Here is an 18,489-nt window from a genome sequence, read left to right on the forward strand (position 1 = left end):
AGCTATTCCTGATGATTAATTTTAAACCCTGCTCATGAACTAACTGCAGGGTGTGACAGATAAATTTGCTGTACTAAGGGATGGCACTGAAACCCACACTGTTTCCATCAGCAGGCAATGGGGGAGCACCTTGCATAGCAGCATTGCTGCCACTGGAGTGAGCACAATTGGAGTGACAGGGTAGTCTCTTCAACTGTGAAAGGTCACTACAATGCCTCTGGGACTGCATTATAGATAGGAGAGCAGCTCTGAGCTTTTTCACACACAAACCATCTGCACATCCAACAGGAAGGGAAGGGGTTTTATTATGTTTTGATTAAGAGTCTCTTTAAAGTTGTTACAGTTAATATATGTTTTTGTAGTGATAGAAAAGTGGACAGTCACACTGTACACTGCTGTTGCGTAATGCGTCTGTGAGTAAACAAGCGAATAAGGCTCATAATAGTAATTTATGAAGGGAAACTGCTCTTGAAGCACACTGGTATATGGAACTTTGCAGGAAATATGGTTTAATCGTGGTGGATTAAACACCAAGGTGAGACAGAATTCATGCTAATGTTATTCAAATATGAAGCATAACTTTGGTCTTCTTTTGCTGCTGGCTGACACTTCCAATTTTGAAATCTGTGAGATCTATCCTTTCATCACAGACAATGTCTGTCTGTGTATATGCTGTGGGGTGAACAAGGGAATCTGATCTTTGTTTACATCTTTTTGTAGAATCTGTTTACCTGCTCTTTCATTCCTTGTTGTTTTAGCTGTATCTGGTGGACATGTAAATGGTTTAATGAGTATTAAGCTGAGATTCTCATGTTTCTGTAAATACCATACATGTCTATATTTAAATAACAGGTCTGGCGCCTCAGAAAAGTTGAAAAATTGGGCACTTCAGTGTCACATAAAAAAAGAAAGAAAAAAGTTGCAAACCCAACAAACTGTACTACTTACCATTTAGAAATGGAAATGGAAAAGAAATCACTTCAGGTCAGCAGACACATAGCCACAGATGTTCTTTTACATAATGAAAAAAAGCTGAAATTTCATGCCAAAGCAAACCCATTGTAGGCTTGGGCACAATATTAGACATATACCATATTTCTCCATCTGCATGCTGATGGAGAAAAGCACTACATAATTTTAAACCTATAAAGACAGGAACCTGAGATACAGACTGAAATACCTTGCCACTTTAGCATCCCCAGCAATCTTAAAGTGAACAAAAAGCTGGCAAGATATTTCAATTTTAATCTCAAGTCATCGCTGACAATGGAATGGGGACATCTAGGTGATGCATACCAATGCACACATTACCAATGTTAGGGTTACAAATGAAGTTGATGCATTTGTGAGATGGGGAGGAGTAGCATTGCAGTCTAGTGCTAGTGAGCTAATACTGTAGGTACTGTAGGTCGTCATACCCCGCACCCCGCAGCTTGATTTAAATTGCATGGAGGCGGAGGGAACAGAGGTAGAAAGCGAGGCAAATGTGGAACCACAGGACAAAAAAACCCCATGTGAAAAATACAAAGCTACATAGCTGGTCTGTTTTCAGAAGCCTGATGGTGTCAAAACATTCATGTCCCAAGGTTTGAGTTTATGTGGCCATGAGGTTTGCCACTTGGCTTCAGTGTCTGAGATTTCAATCTGGTGGTATAAGTTTTGCAGGGTCATCCACCTTGAGGTTGACCTGGGTGTTGGTGCTATCCATGGTTGAGGATTTCTGCAGGTTGCAATCCTGTTTTGGCCTGCAGAAATCCTCAGAAGTCCCCCACCGGCCCTGGCTCTGAAAGACTTCTGTACCACAGATCGGAGCATGAAGAAATTCCACCTTTCTCTTCCTCCCTCATTTCCTCCCATGTCTGCGCTTGGGTTGGGACTGTGGGTCTCGGGTGCAGCAAAGAGAGGTGCAGGATGCAGATGAAACCAGTGCCTGCAATGAAGACCCGGTGAAGAGTAGGGACTAATGCGGGGGAAGGGGGTGTCGTTAGGGGTAATGGAAGGGGTGCTACCTGGGGTGGATGATGCTGATGTTGTAAGCCTGTCATCTTTAACCTCCTAGGACCCGGCGTCCACATATGTGGACATCACATTTTGCGTTATTTAGACCAAATACTCAATTTTGCTCTACAAGAGCCTGATATCCACTTACAAGGACATTATACTACTAAATTTTAAACGAATATCCTCATATGTGGCTCTAATTTTTCTGAGAAACAAAAAATCAGGTTAAAAAACAAATCTGGTAATTCTTTGTTTTTACATTCATCAGGTGCCAATATGCCCAAATGTCAAAGAAAAATTAAAAATGCATGCTGTGGAAGAGTTCGGGTCTTGGGAAGTTCCACTTGGCATTCTCAACTTCTTTTTCATGATATCTTTTCTTTGATGCCTCGGTCCAACAGTTTCTTTCACTTTGTCCATAAATTCCAGTTTATTTGATGATTTTTTTTTTCTTTTTTCATGTCCTTACCGGCACTGCAATTAGAATTATTACCTGAAGACCAAGAAAAATGCCCAACAGCTTTATTTTCTCAAGTAGAAAATTATAGCTTTTGCTATACTGTCCACTTGATTGTCATATTTTGTTGAACCTTTATTATTTTTTATTTATTTATTTTTCTTTTCATTTTGAGTTATTGCAATCAGAACGGACAGGACCGCGGTCAGTGATAGGAAATAAAGAGAAATAAATAGAGGTTCCAGGTTCTGGAACACCTTACTCAAGGATGTAGACTGAGTTTGTGATATATATCATATTTAAGAGACGTGCCCCTTGGGCACCGGTTTAGCTCAGTGGGTGAACAGTCGATCACATTCCCCATAGTCACTGTTCCTTGTTTGCTCAAAGGCAACCAGTGCTAATGGGGCTGGGACAAGCAATGGTAGCTTATTTTTCAGATTAAGCTACCTGAGCCAATTCTCCAACAGTTCTCCAACATGAGAGGCGCTGCTACCCCATAAATTCACAGTATTGTTGGACTCTTTTTCTCTACATTTTTAAATTCACTACAGAATGCAGTAATCTTTTAATTTGTTCACTCGGGAACTTCAACTTCTCCGTCAAAGTCAAAGGTGTCGGGTGACACCATAGATCTGTAGCCTGATGTTTGAGAGAAGTTGAGAGTCAGCTGGTTCTCCACATTTGTGCCGATATGAAGATTCGATAACCAACTCAGAACTTTCTCAAAGTTGCCGGTTGATTGTTTGCGCTCTAAGAAAGACTCAGGAATAGAAGGTGCTGGACTGCTTCCTTTAACTGAAAACAAAACACACATTTAGACTTATTTTGTGCTTGATAATACTTTAAATGCTATGATTGATGATATAATTGGACTTACAATCAGGGATCAAAAATTCCTTGCTGTTTCCAAGAAAATGTGATAATTTCTCTATATCTTCATCCAGCTTTTTAATTTTTTGGCTGATTTTTGTATCTAGTTTTTCCTTCTTGCCATCTCTCTTCCCCTGACCAGTAGACCTGGTTGCGAGTTTCACCCTGTCACCAACTAATAATAATCATCAAAACATGTTAATAAAAAAAAAATCATCATTTACAAAATAGGATGAATAGAAACATATTTATTATCTTCCTCAAAATACTCACCCAGTGACTTGGATTTTGTGCCCGTCGCACCTCCCCTAATGTCATTTTGCAGCTCATGGAGTGTTTCCTTGAACTCTTTCATTAGCTCCAGCTCTCTCCTCCCGTACTCCCGCACTAGTCTTTGCTTCAGCACATGTTTCAGCTGCTTCCTCTTGAACATCTCTTCGAATCTCAGGTGCATTTCATTCATGTTTGGACAGAAGAGCTTGCCACTGTTTCCTGCTACTATTTCCTCTATCTTCTCAAACAGCTCTGTCACCTGATTCATATCCATTTTTTTCATATTGTTAATGGCATGGTACCTGTTCTCACACTTCTCAATCAACCAGCGCAGGGCACTATGCTCCCTTTCAATGTGCTCCTCCAAAGATTTATCTGCTAGTTTGTCTCCATATGTGAACAGAACCATTGCGTGTTTCCATACAGTGGCATGAAAAAGGTTCATGTGATCCTCCAGAGTGACTCGTTGAGAATCTCTGAATGTCAGGTCCAAAGGAATGACCAGCAGAATAACATGAACTCCTGCTGGGCTCAGTGAAAAACCTCGGGCAATTTCTTTGTCTATCTCATCTGTGCAGCATGAGGAGTCCTGCCACCAGCCCGGGGTGTCAATCACTGTGACTCGTCGGCCCGAAACCTCCCCATCTTGCATTTGACATTGTTCATTCTGACTAGATGCAAAGACTTCTTTATGCAGGAGAGTATTTCCTGTTGCACTCTTTCCAACAGTCTTCTGACCAAGCAGTATTATTCTCAGTTCCTGTAGCTTATTACTGGAAACTGAGAAGAAAACAGCTGTCAGAGCAAAGTGAAATGGGAAAATGTCATGTTGCATATGATCTGAGTGAGAATGCTCTGTCACTGGTAAGATTGTACATTTATATTTTCTTTTTTAAAAAGTTTTATACAGCTCCACATTCTCTTTGGGAATAGATTTCTGCATTTGATAAGATGTAATTACCTGGACATTGACAAGTTATTTGACATGTGACAGACACTATACTGCTATCATTACCGAATAACCAGAAACATTGTATCTATTACAGTCACTGATATCCTCTAGCACTTTCAACAAATTTTGAAGTATATTTCTGTATTTTGTCCATCTCTGCTATCTATTTAATATGAGTGTGTGGAAACAGCTCTGACATTGCGGCACGTTTTTACTTGTGACACTGATGCTATGTGATAGTGAAGCATACCTCCAAGGGATTCTCGTGTGGCCTTGACTTGACTTTGCCTCAGCATTGCTCCTTCTTTCACCTTCCTTCTTCTCTCTTCGAGGGTCTGAAATATCTGCTGGTCTGGAACAAAGTAGCTCCACCCATTTGCTGCCACAGTCTCAGTGATTTTCTCCAGCAGCTCTGAGATTTGTGTACCATCACTTGCATTCTTATTATCAACTACATGATATCTATTTCCACATTGTTCAACTAGAGACTGTAGGGCCTCCCCCTCTCCTTCGATGTACTGCTCTATGCTGTTTGTTCCCAGCCAGTCTCCTCTGGTAAAAACTATAATAGTGTGTCTCCACACTCCATCACCAAGAAGCTCCACATGTGATGTCACTGCATCTAAGTGTTTGGCATTAAATGATGCATCTGCATCTATCACCAGGAGGAACACATGGGGCCCGGGAGGGCACAAAAACATGCTGCGCATCAGTTCATCTTTGATCGCTTCAGGAGTGTCGAACACAGGGAAGCCTTTCCACCAGCCTGGTGTGTCAACAAGAATGATTTCAGTTTTAGCCACAAAACCCCGGCAGGCAACAGACTTTGGCGTTCTTTTTCCATCTTCCTGGTCTTTGTACCCCAAGATAGTGTTCCCTAAAGAGGTTTTCCCAACTTTACGGCTTCCCAGAAGAATCATCTGGAGTTTTGGGATATGTTTCATCTCTTCTGTTATCGGACAAAACAACGATTGGTTAGGCTTGGAGCTTACAGCAGCTTATACTGAGATAAAATTATCAAAGCATATGCAGGCCAGTAAAATCACTGAATCGCAACGGGCAATGGAAGTATGTGGTAATAGAATTCATTAACATATTCAACACATTAAAATACTGGACTTTAAAAACTGGAAATGTTTGTTATTGTAATGTTGTTTTAACACAGAATTTTATGCGATTTTCTGAGGTATAATTTATTCTTTTTTTTTTTTCTAGATGCATGTATTTGTTTGTAAAATGTCCCTTTATTCAGTCTTTCTTTGCATTAAATGTCACTTTTTTCCAGGTTCTCCCTGCACATAATGCTGAAATAAATAGTTTGACATTTTCAGATGCTTAAGTTAGACTGGCATTGCTTTCACGTCTGTATGCTTAACATGCAGTTTTAACAACCTGATTTTGTTTGACTTTTGCAAAATCCACCTAACGTACTACTATATGAACCTTGTTTAATCCAGTCTTTATTTTAATGCACACATCTATCCAGTTGTATTAACAAATACTTTTACAGGACGTTGTGTGGTGGATTATTTCCTGGATGGGCACAGTTATGATTCTGGGAAGTTGTATGTCCCATAAAGTGGCAAATTAGTCCTTTCATCTTGATGTTTGCATTGATTGAATAAATATGGTACCATGATTTGCTGCCATTATGTCATAATATATAATACAGGGGATGTGTTTGAGTGCTCCTTCTGTCACACTCACCTGGAATGAGTGTTTTCATGTGTTGTCTTTGGTCCTCGGCCTTCTTCCTTCTCTCTTCTGCTCTCTCAGCCACCTCCTTTTGCTTCTCTTTGATGACTTGGAAAATGGGCTCTTCTACCTTGTAGTAACTGCCACCATTGTACCACACCATCTCTTCGATCTTTTGCAGCAACTTTGTGACCTGAGATAAGTTATTCTTGTCCTTGTTATTAAACACATGGTACCTATTCAAACACTTTTCTATTAACCACTTGAGTGCCTGTCCTTCACTTTCAATGTGTTCTTCTATTGTCTTTTCCCCGAGGTAATCCCCGCAGGTGAACAGCACCATCGTGTACCGCCAAACCCGTTCACCTAAGAGCTTCATGTGTTCCTCCACAGTCGTCTTCTGCTCCACAGAGAAAGCCAAGTCTATTGGAATAACGAGGAGAAAAGCATTTGGTCCAGGCGGACACTTGGATGCATTGAGTTTAAACCTTTGCTTGTCCCCCTCTGGGATCTCAGCAAGGGAGAGGGAGCTGCTCCAACCCGGAGCATCAATCACAGTGAGCTTCCTGCCGTCCACCAATCCATGTCTCACTTCAGACTGAGCTGTTCTTGTTCGGCCACACTCAAATCTCTCCTTTCTCAGAATGGTGTTACCAGATGAACTCTTGCCAGCCCATCTACTCCCTATGAGTATGAGCCTGATCTCAGTCTCCTCTGAAAAACAAAGAAAATATTGAAACTTTTTTGTTGCAGATAAAAAGAAATAATATTGTGTTCTTATTAGGATTGTGAAACAACTTATTTGGATTAATGATAATGCAGCTTGTTGTGACCAGATTGGCATAGAAGCTTTAAAATAGAAGGCGGGCTTATCTCCTCAAAATGAGGAGCAGAATAGAATCCTTCAGCGTGACATTGTTATCACCACAGTTGTCTCCACTGCTTTAGATGATTGACACAAGAGGAACGTTCTAAGAAATTTGTGCATGGGAGAGTTATTTCTGACCCTTTCATTTCTGTCTGAGGAATAACAAGTCAAAACTAAAATAGTGAAACATTTTTAGAATGACCCTGAACCAAAATAAATAAGTGATCAGAAGCAACAAGAGGAAAAAGAGAAAATATTAATTCAGATAAGAATGCCTCAGTCCCACTTATTGACAAAATATTCAGTTGAAACAGCTGAAAAGCGTAGGCTATATGATGCAATGCAGTGCAACACACAAATGATCTTTTCTGGCATCAAATATATAAGCTCAGACGATACTATAGAAGGCAATGAAGAAAACTGCAGTGTCAAAACACGATTAAGAAGTTAACCAAAAGCAGAATTTTGCAGGGCTGTTTTTCTTTGGAAAGTTTTTCTCTCAACTGTATTGACATATACAAAGCTTCTTGGGCGGAGCTCTCATAAGGAGGAATGTTTGTCAAAAGGTTGCTGGGAACTCAAAATGTTCTTTCCTTCCGGGCAAAAAAGGAAATTCTGGCATAACTGGTTTAGTGGCATGTCTCCTGTCTAAAAGCAAATGCTCAGACTGGTGTTTTTGGTTTTGGTTCTGTTTTTGTTAGCTAGTGTCTAACAGGGCTCTCAAACCTACAACTACATGCTCCAATTGCAAACACATGAATTTTGTCTATGACCTCTAGTTATTGAATCCAAATCCAAACAAATACATTTAATAACAATTTAGGAATGTGTTTAACAGATTTCTTTCTTTCACATCATTGCTTCTGAGTAACTGGTATTCACAATCTGCAGTGAAAAATTAGCAAACAACAAAAAAGTGGATTGTGGATAGACTTTATAAGTTGTTTCACCTTGTGATAAGCCCCAAGTACATTTCACAGCTCCATGCTGATTCATTTTTATTCAAATTGCTTCAAAAGAGTAAACAATATTTCTCAATTAACTTACCAAGATTGGCTTCCATTTTTCCTACTTCTGTTTTAAAAGTGCCTTTGAATGGTCCCAAGCTCTTCACTGAGGTCGAGTGGATAAAGTCTGTATTCAGGCATATTTTAGTACGAGTTCTTGCAGCCTTGACTGCATAAAGTGTGACTGAGAGGGCAAAGTGTTTGTATCTAAATCATCACAGCAGTGCAGAAATCCAGACTAACTGGTTTCAGACAGGTAGTGAGCGGTAAATGTTATGTCAGTTTAGCCACAGTAAAGCTACATAACTACACTACATCATTCAATAGAAATCATTACATTTGCTTTTTTTTAAAAAAGTAAAACATCTTACTATAGCTTATGGAAATAATGAGTGTAGTGGGTGTTTTAGCACCAAAGGCCATAAATAAAAAATATATTGATTTTTAATTGAAGAAATTAATTTAATCAAATCCAAAGATAAAATGTTTGTCTACATATACAGTATATACATGTATTTCCAGTGATGTACTTTCAAATTACAAAACCATTACATATTCAAGGATGAGTCATCCAATGTGCCGTGCTCCTGTAATTATCCTGACAGACACATAATGATGTTGGGTCTCCACAAAAAAGAGCATCATTCAAATCCAGAGCATAAATGAGCCTCTAGGGGATTGTGAAATTATAAACCTGACTTTCACTAAGTCAGCTGAAATGGAATAGACTATTATTTGTATGCAGCATAGGCTAAAGAGTGGCCATGATAACTTCATGGTTTCCATTTGTAGTTGTTATCCGTCTTTAAATCATTAAAGTCAGGCATAAGACAATCAAAAATACACGAGTTGTAGAAAACAAAAGGTAATTTGGAATAGAATACAACAAAGAAAATGACACCATCTAAAAGCATTTTAAAGTGAGAGACCTGTAAAATTTAAATTACTGAAATAATAATTCAATACCATATGGTGGACTTATACGACAGATGCTTTTGGCTCTTTATCACTCTCTATTAATATTTATTTGGCACTAAGGAAGTTCTGTTTGTTTGACTGACTGGCAATAGCTAAACAACTGTTCTTACATCATGCTAGCGGCATTATGTTGACTGAACTACCACAGGGGATCACCTTATGCTGGAGCTTACAGAAAATACTAAACTTGGTGTAAACTCTAAGTGCCAGGGTATATCTGCTTATCCAACAGATTGGACATCTCCATCCACGACAGGTCCCACTGCACTTCCGTCACGTCCTGCTTAGTTGCAGGAACCGGCACTGCTGGCACGTCTTCTTTGGAAAATGGCCAACGTTTCCAAGTACCCAACATCTGGTATCTTAAAAAAATAAACAAATGATAATACCTGAAGCATTTGACAGCTTGTTTGATTTTTGAGTCATGCTAAGACATCATCTGTCTAACAACATATATACAACTCCTGGGTACTGTAACTTACCTGTAGCGATAAAAAAGCCAGACCGATAGAGGAATAAGAAACAGAAATACAAGTCCAACAGACAGGATAATCCATTTCCAGTAGCCTGTTGACAAGAACAAATAGTATTTGTTTCAGTGCAAAAAGGCTCAACCAGGTTGTACCTGAAAATACATTACTGTTCCACATCATTTAGTCTCATTTCTTTTCTATTTTTTAAGTCTGATTTCTAATTAACAGCTGAAGAAACCTGCTAATGGGGTGCAAAGTAATGTGATTCACAGGGTGCTTTTTTTCTTTGCTTGCATACCTTGAATTACTGTTACATCTACTACAATAATCAGTCAAAAAAAAAAAAAGGACAGTTGAATAAGTAGGCAAATTAATACTCGAATTATATTTTTATGAAGTGTTACCAATATAAAAATAGCACTTAACGTTTTGGGTTTTCATTTATGACTTTCTGTGATGCATGTGGAGCACACAACAAAGGTGGGCTCACTTCATTCAGAAATGTGGCTAACCCAATCAATTATGGCAAATAGCACAAACATTACCAGTACTGTTTCTAGCTTATGATTGGGTGAACAGGCTAATGTTGCCCAGTGTTGAGCGAGAAATACAGAGCTCTGAAGCAGACCAACTCTAATCTTAGATATAGGATGAGATGCCAGCATCTGGCCTCAAACTTGCAATTTTTATACTAATAGTTTGTCTAACCTCTGGCTTATGGTTACTTTCTAATGGTTGTTGCTTCTACTAAGTCATCCTGATACAAAAGGCTAAAACTAGGCTGATGGGATATCACTAGCATAGGGATATTACAACAAGTAAATTTTAGATATTTTTGCCAGTGTTATTATCATAATTTGCCTCATGCTGAAAACCTTTTATAAGGTTTTTACTATGAAGGAAATTATGCGCAGCCAGGCTTTCTTTGCAATAGCTGGCTTGAGAAAACTTAAAATCCCAGTCAGGCTTACTGGATATCACAATGGTACTTTTAATCCAGCTTGCATTTCACACAAAATATTCTTCTTCTGCTGCACAAAATGATCCATATGAGTGCTACCTACTCCAGTCATAGACATTATTGGAAGATGACGATGATAAAATGGTGATAAAAATGTATAAAGAACATAAAAAAAAGCAGCAGGAAATTATTAATCTTGTAATTTTGTGCACAGAGCAATAAAACAAACATTTTAAGTTGAATTAATTATTTTAATCCTATTTTAATTTTTAACTTGATGGCTGCAAATTAAAGCTCTGAAACTGTAAACATTTAAAGATTAAAGGTTAGTGTTCCATAGCCTCTAAAGGGAGCTGTCGACAAAGGTTGCTAACTGATCTTAATCTCCCTTCGTAGTACACCTCTCTAATGGCTCATTAGGAAATGACAAAGTTGGCCTGGTATCGTCCCAGGTACTTGTCATTTATTTGTAGTGCTTTGGTTCTGAGGAAATCCCAAAGTTTTATTTGACATTATTAGAAACATTCTTATGACTCTATCTCCTGCTCTGACTAGTCACTCAAATAAAGAGTGTAAAAACTTTCTTTGCTTCTTTGCTAATAAGATCCAACATTTCAGAGCAAACATTACCCATCCTTTCTCTCTTCTCGCCGCTTGCCTTAACCGCCCATGTGTCTTTGAGAGCTTTGCACTGATATCTGTGAATGCTCTCATCAATTTAGTTGATAAAATGAAACCTTCCTGCTGCCCACTTGACATTTTACCAACCCCACTATTAGGTAGTGTGTTCTCAGGATAATTAACATCTCATTTAGCTCTGCCAGTGTCCCTTCCTATTTTAAACAGGCTATTAGAGGCCCTCTTAGAAAGAAAAAAAAAGTGACCTTTTCCTCCATCACAATTTTAGACTGTTTTCAAAATTGCCTTTTATTTCCAAATTTTTTTTAGAAAAGATGGTTTCCAGCCAGCTTATGGATGCATAGAGATGCAGGTGAACATTTAGCCCTTGTTCTGTCAGATATCTGTGTTGCCTTTGACACAGTTTATCATGAATCAGTCATGAGTGAGGATCTATGGGTCAGCTCTAGATTTGTTTTCCTCTTATTTGTCTTGAGCTGCTTCTGCTAACATTCTGTCTTCTCTGGCCATTTTATCTTGTGGTGCATCCCAAGGTTTGCTTGTGGGAACTATTTTATTTACCCTGTACATGCTTCCACTAGGACATATCCTGAATGACTCTGAAGATAGCCCATACCATTGTTATGCAGATGATATTCAGTTGTACATATCAAACTCAAACTTATAGCCAAATCAATGTTCTAAAAACTTAATGGAATTGAAAACTGTTCTTATTTGTGCCCCTGATAACTTCGTCCCCAGAGTAATTGAGAATCATGGACCCATTTCAGCTTCACTTCTGTCCACAGTGAGAAATCTGAGGACACTTTTGATCAGGCATTCAGTTTTAAAAGGATCTTGGCTGTCTTGTGCAAACGTATTTTTATCATCATTGCCTGTCTCAGATATATTGTCTCTCAGTGTGAATTGAAAATGATCATTCATCTTTTTATTTCAACATGATTCGATTATTGTGATTCATTATTCCTACTCTGAGCAAATCCTTCCTGGATTGCCTGGAAATGGTCCAAAAGGCTGCTGTGAGGCTGAATCCTCTAAAAGCTCTCATCAGAGTCAAATTCTTCTTCTTTATTGTTCAGTTTACAATTTTGGTGATCACTTTTAGACTTCTTAAAGGTCAGATGCCTCCCTTTATTCATGAACTACTGTTTAATAATTTTATCTTATATTATATTGTACCTGTAAAGCACTTTTGGACTTTTGTTCTTGAAAAAATCTATATAAATAAACTTAATTACTTACTAACTTATTGTGTTTCTATATCAATTTTTTCCTTGTGACTTTGGTGTTTGTGTTATCTCCTTTGTCTTCTTTAACCACTTTTATGACTTTTGGTGACTGCTCTTCCTTGTGTGCATCAAACCCTTAACCTCCTCCTTTGCCTTCCTACTGGTGGCCTGATTGTTCCCACCTGTGTCTTGTTCCCACCTGTGATTGTTCCCACCTTGGAGTCAGCCTTCTGTGTGCATGCAAAGGCTTGGATTTCCCTTTTTTACTTCGCCTGTTCATTCCATGGGTTTTTATTTCTTCTCCCTTCTTATGAAATCACATTTCTACCTTTTGGAGCTTATCTTGGGACTTTTGTTCAGCCAAAAAAGGCTGCATAGGCTAGATGCTTCTGTTACCTAAAAGGCATTTGAACAAAATGTAAAAATATAAACACAAATCATTACGTTGAGATTATACACCTGACCTGGGGTGTCGCTCTTGGGTCTCACAGATAACCAGCTCTCTGTACTCTCCATCTTTAGGGCCGGGGATGCACACTTGTAGGAACCTTCGTCTTTCTTTGTTACGTTCTCAATAGTCATGTTTATCTCATTGTTTGGACTCGAAGGCATCACAGAGACGACTGCTCCGTTTTTGAAGAAGGTTGTGTCGTTGTAGTTTGTTGTTTTGTACTGACAGTACAAAATTACTTTATCCCCCTCAAATACAGGGAAGGCTGGAGTCTTCATGATGATATTGTCATCTGTGGGATAAAGATAGTACACATAAATAACTCCTTACTTTTTTTTGTCACACATAAAACAAAAAATGCTCTCCCTCATACGTCACATTTAAAACCCCACCGTGTTATAATTTGTCTCTGGTGTGTTTTCCCCATTTTGTCCAGAGGCAGCAATACTCACAGCTTGCTGAGATCCTGACTGAGTTGCTGCGACCCTCAGGTCCCTCACACCAGTACAGCCCACTGTTCCCAATGGTAGCATTGAAGACACACGCATCAGTCCTGTTTGTGATAACAGCACACTCTAGTGGTGAACATTGGTCACCTTGGACAGCTTTTCTCCTCTGTGTACAGTCTGGAGAGTAATGCCTCAGCTTCCAGCCTTTGGCGTTCGTCTGAGATGAGGGGCAGCGCATACTGAATCTCTCCCCACTAAAGATGTATCTCGTGCTGGGAGCCAGAATCAGCGAGGGAGGGGTCAGCTCTGGAGTTGAAAGACGCAATAAGATTAGAAGAAGAACCAGAGCACTTTCATACTGTAGCAACTGGCAAATGTTTCCATGTTAAAGTTTTACTCATGAATATCATTATCATAAATGCACTTGCGGGCCTTGTTTGGCTGCAGAATAAGTGGCTCACATGGGAACACAACCGCTATAACTACATATCTCTGGAAATTACATTATAATTATTGCACGATTACATTTCATGCACCGCAGCAATGTGCAGTAATGAAAGAAGAAATCATATTCTGAAGTTCAGCTGCAGCAGGGACACGGGAATCCACAGATGACTGGTACATTTTGTCCTATTGAGGTAATTGACTTTTCTTATGAAACCCAACTTAATTTTCATACCACTTAAAATTTGATACAGGCATTCACGTGTCCCTTATGATCAGTTTGGTGATTCCCTCAGCTTTTCTTATTGGAATCTAAATCATACAAAACGTATTACTTACTGATCTGCCTTAGCTGTCCTTTGTGCAGAGAATACTGAATGAACATGACAGGTAAAGTGGGTTTACTTTGCATTTCCTAATTTTCTGTCATATAAATAATGTAACAGTGGTAGATGCTCATAATAAAGGTTTGAAGAATGGTTTAAAATTGAAATCAGAGTGTGCCCGTATAATCTTTGTGAAGCAGAATCTTAGCCTGCAGACTACCTGAAATGCTAGCAGATCTTTATAATATCATAGAGAGTGGATATCATTAATATGGTCATGTTAGACACACAGCTTGGGCTGAACCAAAATCACACCCACATTCTGGTTTAACATTATGTTTTCAAGGGTCAGCCAATCAGAAGAAAGTTGGCAAAGAGGGAGAGCGTTCTTTAGGAGAAAAGAAGATAAAACAGCATAATTTAGTTGAACTGAAGGGTTGCACTAAGGCCCAGTATATGATAAATAAGGAACTGTAAACAATCCAAAAGATTCTTGAATATAAATATAAGGGGCGTGAAATTAGCATAATGTTTTCCCTTGTAAAAGTTTGTTTTTTAATTAATTTAAATATTTTGAACATTATGATCTTAATCTCGGTTAAACCAGCAAGAAGATTTGGGCTCACAAACAATACACAACACAGCAGATGTTGTAGCTGCTCACCTGACACGATGAGCTCCACCGGCTGGCTGGATGTTTGTCCTGCTTTGCACCTGTAGCTGCCCGCGTCCTCCCTTGTTACAGCGGTGATGAAGTAGCTGTCATTTGAGACCACATGCCTGGGGTTCAGGGTCAGAACAGTTTTTGGTTTGTCCCACTCAAAGCCCCACTGAGCAGTGGAGTTTGACTCAACTGCACACTTCAGCAGCACAGATTCTCCGAGGTAGACTTTTGACCCTGGGGGCCACACGGACACAACAGTCTTTAGAAGACCTGCAGGAGAACGATAACTCCGTTGGCGTCTTTCTTCTGCTTATGACAGACATATTGTACTTATGTGTGATGATAACATCTGCCGTACCTTGCAGCGAATCAGCTTGGAGAACAAATGCAGCCATACCTGAAATACGGACAAAGTGTTTCACAGAAACAGTCGATTTAAAAAAAATAATATATATATATATATATATATATATATATATATATATATATATATATATATATATATATATTCTACCACAGATTGTTCCTGTCACATCAGTGACATTTTGGGTACAGTATGTTTTCTCTATTCTCTGTCATTCATGAGTAAAATGTATCAGCATGAACACCACAGGCAGCTCAGATGGCTTATTCCCACATGGCTGCATGCCAGAGAGTCAGTCATGGTCCACTGCTGTTTTTTATATTATATAATCAAGACATAAAAATATATATATTTTTAAAGTAAGTGTCTACAAGTAAATTTAAAACATCTAGAAGCAGTAAACCTGTGCCTATAAGGCATAACAATCTTTCGCTCTTCTAAGGAGTTGCTTTGAAGACCATCTGAGCCACATCTCTTTGCTAACACTCACAGTTACGGGACTGCCACACAGTTTGACAGAGAGCAGAGCTTCCTATGCCTTAATGAGCAAACTCTTTAGACAGTTATCATCCCCATGGGAACAGAAGGAATGTACACAGATTTGCTGTATTTTCCTGTTACACGCCCACGCTATACACGCACATATACAACAGTGTCACATAGTGCTACTACGACCATATAGTTTTAAAATATAACTCATGGCTGCCTGGGATGGAATAGCTTGCACAACAATTTGACAGCTCAGTCCAAATCATTTCCATTAGCCCTATTCAGATTCTGGCTGGTGCACATCATTTTAATTTAACACTGTCTGAAAGTTCCTGCTGCAGGCTAACAGCCTAGTAAAATTTATAACCCCGCATACCATACTACTGATATCTGCATCAAATAAGAGTGCTCGGCTTTGGCTCTGTGTCAGCACTACTCTGACAGCAGAGTGCAGATGCCTCTTAAACTGCTGGGACATGGTTTTGTCCACCGGTACCAAGAGTTTTGTCATGACAACGCTCGTTTTTTTGGAATTCTGCCCAGCAGAGGTGTAACAGAAGGTGTGTGACAGTCAATCAAGTGTTATCTGTGATACTCACCCAGCAGCAGGAAGATATGGATGAGGTTCATTTTGTCAAGAATTGAATGTCCAGAATTAATGTACAACTCCCCTCCTGTTCTTTGGAAAAGAAAAAGGAAAAAGCTTTTGAGATTTCCACAGTTAAAATGATGTATATTTCAGAAGTCCCTGTTATTTTACAGAGCCGGTTTTATTTCAGAGGCTATAAGACAGAGACTAATTGGATCTCATAGGAGGGGTTTCACCCAACTCTCACAGCAAACCACAGACAGAGATTATCATCTTGGTGGAGATATTTCCTTCCTCTGTCAACTAGTTAACAGGTGGAGCCTTTAGGCTGACAAAAAGGCGGAGAGGTGAAGATTTAAACCCACAGCACATCCAATTTATTATCAGCAAGGAGCTTAATTTTCCCTTTCTTCTTTTTTATCTTCTGTTGTTGTGGTCTGACCTTACAAACTTGCTGCAGAGGTGAAAGTATTTCTAATTTCTTCCCCTTCTTTGATCTGTGTTAAATCATGGTGTGGCTTTTTTGGGCCTCCTGCCAATGCTAAAATCCTGCATTTTCACATTTTTATTTACTCATTCAGGTTATTTTTTGTTATCTTTTGTTTGCTCTATTTATAGCCTCCCTTTCGGTCTACTGCTTACGGCTGTGGATGCTCATTTTCCCTTTTGGTGAACATTTATTTATAGTCCCTGTAATCCAGTCAGTTACAGTGCGATAAAGTTTAGTAAATTGATTGAGGAAATCTCAATCCCCCAGTCTGCAAGTTTATAGTCAGCCCACGGCACAGACCAGAACATTGGTTCGGGATGAAATATCTCAACAAATACGAGATTGTTGTGGATATCCACAGAGCCCACAGGATGAATCATAATAACTTTGGTTTGGTTTGGTTAATGAATTTGGATCCCTAGAGTTTTAGATCGTACCTGTTATGCCATTGCTTATTTTCTGCCATATTCATATTGTTACCGTGGTGCTCATATTAAACACCTTTCATTTTTCAAATAATGAGATCAGTGTATGTGCAAGTAAAACATGTGAGCCAAAAGCTCAGGCTTCAGACTGCTTTGAATGTGCAGTTACTAGCAGTCTTCAACAACAATGATTGTCCCTAACATGCATCTCAGGGACACATCTGGCTATAATCCAGCTACTGTTCAACCCAGACAATCAAAGTGAGGGTGGCCTTAAAGGGAGGATGGCTTGTCTCAGTAAGTGAATGAACTAGGGCGGCTGCACCGAGGCCCAGGCAATGTAAAACACTTTAAACTGCAGCTCATGCACTGTCTAAAGAATAAAAACGTAAATAGACATAAGACTACTGCCACTTGGAGGTTAGTCCTGTGGAACATTTGCAGAGCTATTCCATTCATATTTCCTGGATGGTGATTGACTCTAATAATTTCATGAATTTCATGATTTTCACCTGAAATGCCTCGAGCTCTCAGACCTAGACTCAGCTTGACCCCTTCAGAATAAATTGTGATAATTTCAGAGACCTCAAGATTTCCATATGGAATCACGTTTTTACCATTTACTGACTTTCCCATCAACTGCAACTGTCCAGTTCGGAAACGTAAGTTAACTGAAGAATAGCTCTACCTGGATGAATCTGATAAGCAATGTTCACTGTTTAGAATCGCTGACAAGCTCCACCTACACCCATCCCGTTTCCTGCCTCTTCTGTGGAGTCCCAGGGACAACCAACCGTGACACCCGCAGGGTAAATCTTTTCTTGTTTTTTTAAGTGGCAATCTCTATTTTGGGTGTAACATTTGTTTCTGCTGCTTTGCATCTTCTGATTTCTAACTTGGGCGTGCTCTCACAGGTAGCCTAACCACAGCCTCATTATCCCAGAGTGATCCCCGCCTCCTCCTCCTCAACATCATCACTCCCTCCACCTCCCGTCTCTCCCACCATCCAGCCTCCCGACATCCAAACGGTTTCTTCCAGGAAGCGCGTCGGGCAGTCGGGTGCTCTGCTGGAATGCCTGGGAGAGAGAGCATTCTTTCTGTCCATTTCTAAGAGAGAGAGGGAGAGGGAGACATTGGGGAGGAGGTGGAGGAGAGGAAGAGGAGGAGGGGTGGCGATAGGAGAGAGGAACAGACATGGCTTCTAAAGAGATCACTGCCTCTGGTTTCGTGAGTGTGAGCAAGGATATCACAGGTGGGTAAAGACCGCCGCTTGGTTATTTTGCTCCCGGTCTTGTGTCGGTGTGCTCGCGGTCGCCCCGGGCGCGTGTGTGGTCAGGCTCCTGATGCTTTTTTCTCCGCGCGGCTGTCGGAGGCTGCGACCGTACAGACGCA

The 18,489-nt window shown here is 39.7% G+C and overlaps 3 protein-coding genes across 3 annotated transcripts in view; 1 reads left to right on the top strand and 2 right to left on the bottom strand.

Annotated features, from left to right (window-relative positions):
• Positions 1-478: 478 nt before the first annotated feature.
• Positions 479-8,582, bottom strand: LOC146641207 (GTPase IMAP family member 8-like). The gene is made up of 6 exons (XM_085399469.1): positions 8,167-8,582; positions 6,264-6,965; positions 4,807-5,505; positions 3,605-4,384; positions 3,339-3,506; positions 479-3,256 (listed from the first exon to the last, which is right to left on the bottom strand). Exons 1-6 carry the CDS (start codon positions 8,180-8,182, stop codon positions 3,036-3,038), a joined length of 2,586 nt encoding a protein of 861 aa, XP_085255595.1. The 5' UTR covers positions 8,183-8,582; the 3' UTR covers positions 479-3,035.
• A 721-nt stretch (positions 8,583-9,303) lies between these two features.
• LOC146641208 (cell adhesion molecule CEACAM5-like) lies at positions 9,304-16,223 on the bottom strand. The gene is made up of 7 exons (XM_085398117.1): positions 16,193-16,223; positions 15,099-15,137; positions 14,741-14,974; positions 13,310-13,612; positions 12,871-13,149; positions 9,587-9,671; positions 9,304-9,466 (listed from the first exon to the last, which is right to left on the bottom strand). The coding sequence occupies exons 1-7, from the start codon at positions 16,221-16,223 to the stop codon at positions 9,304-9,306; spliced, it is 1,134 nt and encodes a 377-aa protein (XP_085254243.1).
• A 1,830-nt stretch (positions 16,224-18,053) lies between these two features.
• Positions 18,054-18,489, top strand: part of LOC146641209 (capping protein, Arp2/3 and myosin-I linker protein 3-like) — a 35,680-nt gene continuing 35,244 nt past the window's right edge. Inside the window, exon 1 of the mRNA XM_085398794.1 lies at positions 18,054-18,349. Coding sequence (XP_085254920.1) covers positions 18,292-18,349 — 58 coding nt within the window. The 5' untranslated portion in view covers positions 18,054-18,291. The remainder of the gene's footprint in view (positions 18,350-18,489) is intronic.

The sequence above is a fragment of the Rhamphochromis longiceps genome, linkage group LG23 (assembly GCF_057381845.1).
Source record: "Rhamphochromis longiceps isolate RC_006_pf linkage group LG23, R_longiceps_female_GT1.1, whole genome shotgun sequence".
Lineage (NCBI taxonomy): Eukaryota > Metazoa > Chordata > Actinopteri > Cichliformes > Cichlidae > Rhamphochromis > Rhamphochromis longiceps.

Coding starts and splice junctions, on each gene's coding strand:
- LOC146641207 (XM_085399469.1), bottom strand. Junction 5,506..6,263: donor CATGAAAACACTCATTCCAG/GTGAGTGTGACA, acceptor GTCCGATAACAG/AAGAGATGAAACATATCCCA. Junction 3,257..3,338: donor GGAATTTTTGATCCCTGATT/GTAAGTCCAATT, acceptor TTTTGTTTTCAG/TTAAAGGAAGCAGTCCAGCA.
- LOC146641208 (XM_085398117.1), bottom strand. CDS start 16,223: ATGAACCTCATCCATATCTTCCTGCTGCTGG. Junction 14,975..15,098: donor CCAAGCTGATTCGCTGCAAG/GTACGGCAGATG, acceptor TGTGGCCCCCAG/GGTCAAAAGTCTACCTCGGA. Junction 9,672..12,870: donor ACCCAAGAGCGACACCCCAG/GTCAGGTGTATA, acceptor TCTTGTCAACAG/GCTACTGGAAATGGATTATC.